We start from the raw sequence: 10229 nt of genomic DNA on the forward strand, positions 1-10229 counted from the left end.
GCCTGCCCACCCTCACAGACAGCAATTCCTTCCCAATATCCCATCCAGCCCTGCCCTCTGGCACTGGGAAGCCATTCCCTGGGTCCTGTCCCTCCATGCCTTGTCCCCAGTCCCTCTGCAGCTCTCCTGGAGCCCCTTTAGGCCCTGCCAGGGGCTCTGAGCTCTCCCTGGAGCCTTCTCTTGTGCAGCTGAACACCTCCAGCTCTCCCATTCTATCTGTGGTGGGCTGTTTTGGAGGCTGTTATCCTGGTTTTAGTTGGTCCCACAGCTTTTCATTAACTAATATTTCATAGCTTGGAATAAGTTTTATTAAAGCTGTTCCCTTCCAGCAAAAATGGGATTAGCACAGTCCTCCTAGAACATTACACACTGCCATCCTTATAGCTATGTATTCTGCATATTAAAATTTTCAACAGACCCAAATGCTGGGTTTTTTTTTGAAATCTTGATTTTTGTTAGATATATTGAGCATTCAAACTTTAAGAAAAAAAATTCATACAATTAAATTAACTATTCAGGTCATTCAAAAGATAAGGATTTGTGTGTAAAAACTTAGCACTGGATTTTGAAGATTTAAAATGAAAAGTTAAATTAAAAATATTTTAGAGAATACTTACTAGCAGTAATGCTCTTGTTTGCCCTCTTCTGTTTGGAGAATAATATTGCCTTTAAAAAAAATCCTCCCCAGAAAACCAGCTGGGCTAAAACACAGTCTTAAATTTTACGTTGTTTGCCATGATTTCCTGTGTTAAATGAAGCAGCTGTTTGCAAATTCTACTGGCAATTTGGTGCAAAAAATAGAGGGGAGAAATACTTCTGAGCAGTTTCCAAAATACTGTTATCTCCAGTTTTAAATCCAGGCTATTTTTAAGAAATGGTTTAAAAGAAAATCCCAAACCGCGTGCAGTCCTGTCATGTGAAGAGCTTGATGCTCTTCGATTAGTCAGGAAAATGAGGAAATTGTGAAATCAACTCAAATTTGTACATGCTGTATTTTTCTAGTCAGCAACCAACAAAAACAGTTCCATAATTCTAATTTTCACACCAAATAAGACCATATGAGTAGGCAATTAAAGCATCTGTGTTAATTAAAACATCGCATTGGCTTCTGCCACTAAAACTGGTATTAATATCTGAGCCCAGAACTGAGGGCTTGCAGCAGCCAAATGCAGGATTAGAGCTCAGCTGTATCAGCAAAAGGCAGGCAACAATTTCAGTTATTTGGGGAGATTTATGAATTTCAGAACAGTTTAAAATGTTGTCAAAGCACATAACATGCAGGCACAATTTTTTTCTCCAATTTTATAAAAATCTTAATTTTAAAATACTTTGTTTCCCATAAAAACAGTTGCAATTCAAAGGGATAAGCACATAGCTATAAAGTAGTGTCAGAGGGCCTGAAATGTCATTTTCTAATCCTGTGTGTTGCAGTTAATACAAATGTGCAGGTCCTTGGTAAGGATAAAATGAACAACTGGTAGTTTAATGATTTTCTTCAAAAAGTAGTCCTCTAGTAATAACTTATGAACAAATGCCTGAGTAAATCAAAGGTGATTTATGAGTTTTGTTCTTTTCTACAATGTACTTTGGTAACATGTTTTGTTATATTGTACTCTAAGGGTGCCGGGGGGTTTTAATGCAGTGATTTTGATGGACTGTAAGTGGGTGGGATAACAAACCTGGGTGCTTTAATTTCCTGTTCAGGGTTTCATGACCCAAAACACGGTGAAGCAGAACGAGCACTGCCTGAAGAACTTCGACCTGACCGAGTACCGCCAGGTGCTGGGCCACCTGTCCATACAGATCTACCAGCAGCTCATCAACATTGCCGGGGGCATCCTGCAGCCCATGATCGGTGAGCTCACAGCACGCTGCCCTTTAGCAAGGGCTTTCTTGGCCCAGATTATCTGCTCTGGCTGCTTTTCAGACCTTTGCACACTGCCAGCTTGACCTGGGAGAGTTTTCATCTTCCTCCATGATAGAAACTAATAAGGATGAGGGTTTTTTCCCCCACTACAGAAGATACCGCTTTCATTTCTGTTGGGGAGGCAGTGGAAGAGGTGAGGTTGTGCTGCCAGACCAGGTTTGTGGTTAATCTTTTTATGGATGGAAATGTACATTATAAGGGAGGAAAGGATTGGGAAGAGGAAAAAGAGTCATAAAAACCTTGTTTTCCGAGAGTGAGAGAAGGTATGAGAAGAGTTACTTCTTCAGCCAAATCCCTGAGGATTCGTCTGAGGAAAGCCCCATCCCTGCAAGTGTCCCAGGCCGGGTTGGACAGGGCTTGAATAGTGGAAAGTGTCCCTGCCCATGGCAGGGGTGTTGAACCTAAATGGCCTTTAAGGTCTCTTCCAAACCAAACTGTTGTATAATTCTAGGATATTTGCGTGTGTTTTTAACTATTTTGTATTATCAGAGTAAACCAGCCATCCATGGATCTGTCCTGCTCTCTCTCGGTTCTCGCAGCATCCATGGCGTTGCATCACTGAGACTGATGGGTGTTCATTGCAGTCCACGGAGGGATCAGTTCCTCCCGCTACTGACCAATATGTGATTGCAGGCTTTTTAGCCCTTCTATCCCCTTTTTTCAGTGCCTGCAGTATTGGAAAATGAGAGCATCCAGGGGCTTTCCAGTGTCAAACCGATGGGCTACAGGAAATACTCCTCCGCTGTGGCAGAAGGTGACAGCTCCTACAGCTTGGACGAAATGATTCGCCAGCTGAACACATTCCACAGCATCATGTGTGACCAGGGCCTGGACCCAGAGATCATCCAGCAGGTGTTCAAGCAGCTCTTCTACATGATCAATGCCGTCGCCCTGAACAACCTCCTGCTGAGGAAGGACGTCTGCTCGTGGAGCACGGGCATGCAGCTGAGGTGGGGCTGGGGCTTGGGGCATGGCTGTGCCTGCTTAGGGAAGTTTTGTTAATGTTATAAGTTGATGGAAAATAGGAAAATAAAGTGCATTTCTCAGTGTAAATTAGTCAAATCTTCTTTTTGCTACCCTCTCTCTTTCTCACACTGGATCTTTGTGTGTTCCCCTTGAGCTGGAGAGTGGGCACAGCAAAAGTGTTTTCTATGTAGATATTCTCAAAGGTACCTGGGTATCTTGCAGGATCTTGTTAGCATTTAAAAGCTGGTTAAAAGCTTCATTTTAATTGTTGAAACTTGGAGGAATCTGAATGCTGTAGAAAAGCACCTCCCTTGTATTGTTCAGCTGTTACAGGGTTCATCTATTTGTAAAGTACTTACAGTATAAATTTTACTCAGAGTTGTTGAGTATTAAGCTTTAGTCTGATTGCCTCATGCTGTGTGTATCACAAAAAGCCACATACACCAACACTGCAACAAAACTTGAGTCCCAAAGAGGCCTTTTGAGATGCTATTCTTATCTCTCAGCTCACATCTTGTCTTGATTGCTTATCCAGGTTTAACATAAGCCAGCTGGAGGAATGGCTGCGTGGAAAGAATCTGCAGCAGAGTGGAGCAGCACAAACTTTGGAGCCCTTGATTCAGGCAGCACAGCTCCTGCAGCTGAAAAAGAAAACCTCGGAGGATGCTGAGGCCATCTGCTCCTTGTGCACGTCGCTCACGACCCAGCAGGTGGGGAGCAGGCCTGGGGTTTACAGCACAGGGTGTGGATAATTAAGGAGTGGGAAAGGGTGGTCTCCTGCTGCCAGCTCTTCAGTGCTCAGCCTCAGTGTGCCATTCCTTCAGTGGGCACAACTTGCCCTTTCCAGGACTGATGTTATGTCTTGGCCCCTCTCAGAGCTGGTCACAGCAGTGGCTCCTCTTTTATGGTGTCACTGATGGCACTGGAGCTCCAGAAATGTGCAAAAATGAAACCCAGACCCAAGGAGTTTGTTGTGTAAGTTGGATTCTTGACATTTTAAACCCACCTGTTGTCTTTTGCCAGGTCTTAAACTGGCTATGTCTGCAGGATGCCCACCAAGGATTCATATTTGGGGCGGAAGGTTGAGAAGTGCCAGCCTAGGCTGGCTGGATCTGGTCTTAAACTTTGAGACTCCATTCCTGGAGGATATAAACTCACGTTTTTTACTGCTGGATTGCCCGTCCTTAATTTGATACTGTTGTAGGAAGGGAGAAGTGAGATGTGTGAGCTGATTTCCAGTGGTTCTCAGAGAGCCTTTCTAATATATCTCTGTCACCCTGTCCTGAACATGCGTTTTTGAGAAAAGCTGAGGGGTGGTAAGGGAGGAGGAGTGAGGGAGCATCAAGAGAAGTATTGTAGAGGTGACATCAGAAGTCATCCATGTCACCATGTGCCAGCCAAGTGGAGTCCCTGTATAAATCTGTTGTCTTAAGTCTATTCCCAATTTACAAACGTTGCCATAAGAAGTGGTTTTAACAGGTCCAGAGATCTTGTAATACCTTAGAGCAGGCAAAGAGAAACACCAGGATGATACTTGTGCTGGTTCTGTTCTCAGTTTGGTCATGGCAGGTGTGTTGTGGACATATAATGACAAACTGCTGGTGGTGCTTTGTGTTCTGGAAAAGTTTGGCTGCTCACAACTGTAACCCTGTTTTGTTTTCAACAGATTGTAAAGATACTTAATCTCTACACTCCTGTGAATGAGTTTGAAGAACGTGTGACAGTAGCTTTCATACGAAACATACAGGTAAATTTAAAGGGCTGTCAATTGGAGGGCTTGAATGATGTCTCTGTAGTTTTAGTGACATCTGTATTAAATCACTGCTAACTCGGGCATTTTGTAAAAGGCATGCTGCTGCAGGTTGTCCTGAACTCAGTTCGCCATGTGTGTGCATACATTTACAGCACACAGCTGCAGGGATAACCAGGCTGTTAATCACAGAGGGCAAAAAGCACTCAAATCCCCAGCTCAGATAATTCAGCTCTTCAGTAGCAACACAACTGGGGATTAAGGTTGCAGGAGTCAACAAAGCATTGGTGAAGTGGAGTTACTTCTGAGATAGGAGGTAGAAATTGGCAAGTAAAGGACAAATAAACAAATTAAAGCCGAACATCTTTTAATGCTCACAAGGAGCAGGCAGGAAAAGGAAAGGCATGTGTTCAGGTACCCCCAGAACGTATCTCCATGGTTGAGCAGCTGAATCAAAGGTGCTCTGCTGGTATCATGTAGTCCTGGTTTTGCTGTGCATGGGGGGTCATCTTGTTTCCAGGACTTGTATCTTACTTTGTGGTCTGTAGAAAATGTAACCAGGTTCTCCTGTTTCCTATAGTCTGTATAGAAATTCCTGTAAATTCTTGCTCAGAGGAGAGCTGCTGCAGAAGAGAACATAATAGTTCTCACTGTTTTCTGCAGTATGTATAAAATTATGTACATTCTCAAACCTTTGATAGTGTTAAACACCACAAGAAAAGGCAACAACTGATGCTAAACTTGTTTTCTTCTCCCACACCCAACAGAAGCACTTGCAAGAACGGAATGACCCTCCACAGCTGCTGTTAGACTTCAAGCACATGTTCCCAGTTCTGTTCCCATTCAACCCATCCGCCATCACCATGGACTCCATTCATCTCCCTGCTTCTCTCAACTTGGATTTTCTCAATAAAGTCTGAAGAAAGTAGAATTAAGCTCCCCTCTCACACCCAGAGACCTCCAGCAACGGAAGAAAAAACCATGAAAGGAATTCAAGGAGCTCTTTAAATATGGACCAAATAGGCTTATGGAAGAACCAGTGCACAGTAACAAATGGATGCTAAAATGTACACTAAAAAAGACACTGGTCTGTATGTGATTTTTTTTGGTAATTTGCAGCTCAGAAATAAGGATACTTGAAAAGTTAGATGTATTTTTTACTGCTTGATTTTATGTTGACATAGTTCAAAGCCCATAATCATCTCCAAAAGCTACTAACAAAAAAGGATAAAAGTGGGAGACAGCTTATTTTGATCTTCATAGGTGTCTATGACAAAAACAAAATCTGAGACACTTGTGCTGCCTTGAAGGATGTAATTTGTCTAGTAGGAGGTGGTCTTGTGTGTGTGAATAACAGAACATGCAGTTCTGCCTCCAGTTGTTGCTAGTAACTGCATCCACAGTAGTGAATTCAGAAGGTAAATTGCAGGAGGTACATATTTATCACACCAGAAAGGTAACAGGGCTGGGATGCTGCTTGTTTCCACTGATGTGGAATTTGTCACAAATTCTATGTTTGAGAACAGTTGTTGCTCCTCCTAAATACATTCAGTGCATCTGCTTAGTGGAAATTTAAATAAATTGGCAGGACTTTGTTACATTGGACTTTCTTACACTACCAAATTTACGTTAGCAAAGGTTTTGTCCTAGTGAAATAATCATGATGCAAAGGACTGCCTTAAGCCTTCTGCTTCTAGTATAGCATCATCCTGATCCCTACTGTTAGCTTTCCCTGTGCTTTCAAGTGTCAAAAACTTTCATCCAGTGGCTATCAAGGTTCTTGGACCTATTACATGGCCAGTATCAGAACCTCAAGCATAGATCATGCTAAGGCAACCCAGTTTAATCATCCAGCCCTACCTGGATTCAGTGGGTTAGTCCTAATGGTAGCTGTCCATGGAAAAGACTCCATTCAGTCCAGTAGTCATCCAAAATGTTAAGAATCATACAAATACACAGCTTGGATAAATGAAGAATATTTTAAAAATGAAAAAAAAAAAGTTTTAAAAGAAAAGAGATGAAATGTTCTAACACACAAAAAAAAGCTGTCAGGTGGTGTGTTAGTAATGTAAGCCATTTCTTTAAGAGTGAACCCAAACTTGTTGTGTACAACAACCTTAAATGAATAACTGCTATCAATTCAGATTCTGTTAGGGTTTGTTTTTGGTTTTTTTTTAACCAGACTTATAAACTAAACCAGCCCTCTGACCTCACCCCACAGATGTTGAAGGGGACCAGCTATGGGTTTTTCTTGGTCCTTGCCAGCACATGCTGAGTTCTCGGTGACTGCTGAGCCGGGGAGGAGGTGGGTTCCTGTGGCTCAGCACTGCTCCATGACCGCTCAGCGTGGGCATACTTCTGCCATAGCACAACGTGCCAAACTGCAATCAGGATGTGTGGCTGCCAGCATTCTGTCCTTTTCACTTCCATCTTGGTCTTGTTTAAATCAGTCTGAACTCACCTGCTTTTGTGGTTCTTTCTGTGGTCCGCAGTTCCATCTTGACAAGAGCTTTCAAAGAAAAACCCACTCTCTCCATCTTACTCCTTTTAGCTGGTGTAAATCCAAACAGCAAATTTATCACGAGGTATGCTCAGAGGTTTAAAGTAGAATGTGAAGTTTCTTGCAGGTACACTAACTCCCGTCTGCTGCAGTTTCCTTTTTTAGGCAAGGAGTGTGTTGTGATTTAGACATCGTGTACATAATTGGTGTATATACAAACTGCAGTAGTCCTGTATGTACTATATATGTATATTACTATCCAAAAAAGCACATTTTAAAAGAAAGTTGAGTGCTGTGCAGAATTATATCGGTCTATGCCAGTGGGTAAATACATGGTTTCAAATGGAGACTATAGTTTAGAACAGCTGTTACCACTAAAGGACAGACTTCCGACTAAAAAGTAATTTTTTTCCCCTTAACCATCACCCATCTAATGACAGATTTTTTGCTTGTATAGAGCCAGGACTACCTCCAAACTGCAGTCCTTGAGCACTCACCTCTGCTGTGTCTTCAGTAGTGCCTTCATCTCCCCTTGCTATACAATGAGAGCAATGCCACCAGTCTGCTGTCCGTGCCCAGCAAGCCCTACCACACGCTCACCCAAAATATCTTTATTTATTTTCACCTACCTCTTCACAATGAATGTCTTTGCAGTGCACTGAATTTTTTTAGTTGTCTCTTCTCCCTTCTTTCCATGCTCCACTAGTCATCACGGTTTAAAAATAAATAATTCAAAAGGATATTCAGCCTTTCTGTAAGGTGGTTTCAAGAGAGAGCTGTTGCTCAGGATTCACCTTAGGTTAGCAGTTTCAGGCAGTTCAGGTCTCTACCTCTTTCTGATGTAAATTATTTGAAGTACAATTCCCAACACATTGATTAAATCTATGCTTATCACTCAGACTAAATGACAGGTTGCAGCAGAATCCTCTTCTGCAATGACTTTGTTGCTGATCACCATTGTAAAATGTGCTTAATGGTCTTCTAGGGGATAATGGTCCTTCACTGGCACTTTCAGGATCGTAATTTATATGTTCTTTCTTAAAAACTCTTAGTATGTATAGATGGGAACTGGGATTTAACATCTTGATCTGTCATCATGTAGTTTATCCAGTGAGATCCAACTGGAAGAGAACTCTGTATGAAATACCTTTAATATATGCTATCTTTTCTGTTAGCAGTTTTTAAAATTTGTATTTAAATGTTAATTAGTTAAATAGCTATGCTCAAGCATGCCTTTCTTTCCTCAGATTTACACTTCTTTATTTAAAAGGCAAAATGAACACATGGCTTAGAGAAAGCTGGCTCTTCTCCAGATCTGTCTTTATTTTTAAATATTGATTATTAAGTTCAGCATTTTCCCACTCTGTGCCTTTAGCTGTTTAGCTCAACCACTGTTTCTCTGAAATAAGCATTAAAACAGTGGAATATTTTTATTATTCTGTCACAGAAAAAGTTGTCTATGGATTTAAAAGCCTACTTATAAAATCTTACTTTGAGGAGGTCTGCAAAAACACTTTGAAGTTCTTAGGGGAAAAAACCAATAGTGACCCACGGTGATTTTTGCAAATATGATGGCTTATATTTCAGAAAAGCACTACTGGGAATAAAATAAATTAAACCATCAAAACGCCCAAATCACCAGCATTACAAAACCAACACTTCAAACATGAGTTCAGGCGTATGCTGGCTGACCTACAAGAAGCATCCAGGATAACATCCACGTTTCATTTTCACCAGAAAGTTCCTTTTTCTTTTTTTTTAAATTGGCGTTTCGTAACTGAGGTTGCTTATCTTATCTGATAAAGCTGCTGTAGTTGACTGTAGAAAGAACATTAGACCTCCAGACTGAATTTATGCAATCCTACATTACAAACATTTTTTGCTCATGCAGTTTATTCCACTGGATCTACAAGAATTTCTTCGTATTGGTGAAACAGTACCAAAATGTGGGCATGTTCTAAGCACAGTGGCTGCTTTTCATCAAACTGCAACTTAAACACAGAAATCTTTGCGGGACATGACTCTTTTATCTGTATGATTTGCAAAAGGTACAAATGAAAAAGCTGCACTTGAAACAATAGGTTATTTTCCTCCATCTTCAGTAGTAAGTGGATGAAATGTGGAAACTTATTAACTGAAAAATTAGCTTTTTATCATTGCATATAAATAGAACCTAATTAAAATAAATTGCATGAACTTCCATGAAGCTTTTTCCTCAAACTTTATTGATTCATATATATATGGCAGTCATAAATTGATTTTTTCTGAAAGAAATTCTAGCAAGGTAGATGTTAAGTAAAACAATCCAGAGGACATACTACCCTGATGAGTATCCAAATTATTTCAAGTTGTGAATGCCAATGGGCAAAGACTTTCAGATTAATTTGAAATTAGAAGAAAAAAAAGTATATTTAAAAAGTGCTACTATATTGAAATCTTTGGGGATATTTTTATTTTTTTTTTTTGTGGTGTGAAGTGTCATTACCTTAAGCAGAAGGTATAGCTGCTGTCAAAGCTGAATGATATACATGAGTGAATACTGTAGATGAAATACTACTGCTTATATTTTTCCATTTTGAACAAATCTGTAAACTACACCTTTGTTTATAAGAAAATGCTTGTAATAGTCACTGTAATATTCAGCTGGGGATAAAAAAAATTTGTGAAATAAACACTTTTGAAGAAATTGTGGCTCTTGGTCAAAAATGGCAATGCAAAAAAATAACCCCTTTCAAAATATACTTCTATCTATTAGAAACTTTTCTATTTTAACACTACAAAATACTTTATAAACAGAAATTAGGAGAATCACTTTTACTTATGACACTGAAAGGTTTAGAAGTTATAACTTGGTTTCAGAGGAGCTGAAATGTTGGCAGCTAATGAGAAACTCACCGAGTGTGGAATCTTACGGCCCTGAGAGACAATGTAAATGAGTGGAGAGACATTGTAAATAAATGGAGAAGAGCGGAGGAAGTGCCACCCCCTGTGCCAGTGCTTAAATTACAGAAACCCAGAGTGTTTTGGGTGGGAAGGGACCTTAAAGCCCATCCGGTCCCACCCCCTGCCCTGGGCAGGGACACCTT

At 40.7% G+C, this 10229-nt stretch overlaps 1 protein-coding gene across 1 annotated transcript in view; it reads left to right on the forward strand.

Annotated features, from left to right (window-relative positions):
* Positions 1 to 9829, forward strand: part of MYO5B (myosin VB) — a 148464-nt gene extending 138635 nt beyond the window's left edge. The window contains exons 36-40 of the mRNA XM_017734339.1: positions 1705 to 1855; positions 2592 to 2877; positions 3429 to 3603; positions 4560 to 4640; positions 5411 to 9829. Of these exons, the coding sequence (XP_017589828.1) occupies positions 1705 to 1855; positions 2592 to 2877; positions 3429 to 3603; positions 4560 to 4640; positions 5411 to 5563 (846 nt within the window). The 3' untranslated portion in view covers positions 5564 to 9829. The remainder of the gene's footprint in view (positions 1 to 1704; positions 1856 to 2591; positions 2878 to 3428; positions 3604 to 4559; positions 4641 to 5410) is intronic.
* The last annotated feature ends 400 nt before the right edge of the window (positions 9830 to 10229 follow it).

The sequence above is a fragment of the Corvus brachyrhynchos genome, unplaced genomic scaffold, assembly GCF_000691975.1.
Source record: "Corvus brachyrhynchos isolate BGI_N302 unplaced genomic scaffold, ASM69197v1 scaffold285, whole genome shotgun sequence".
Lineage (NCBI taxonomy): Eukaryota > Metazoa > Chordata > Aves > Passeriformes > Corvidae > Corvus > Corvus brachyrhynchos.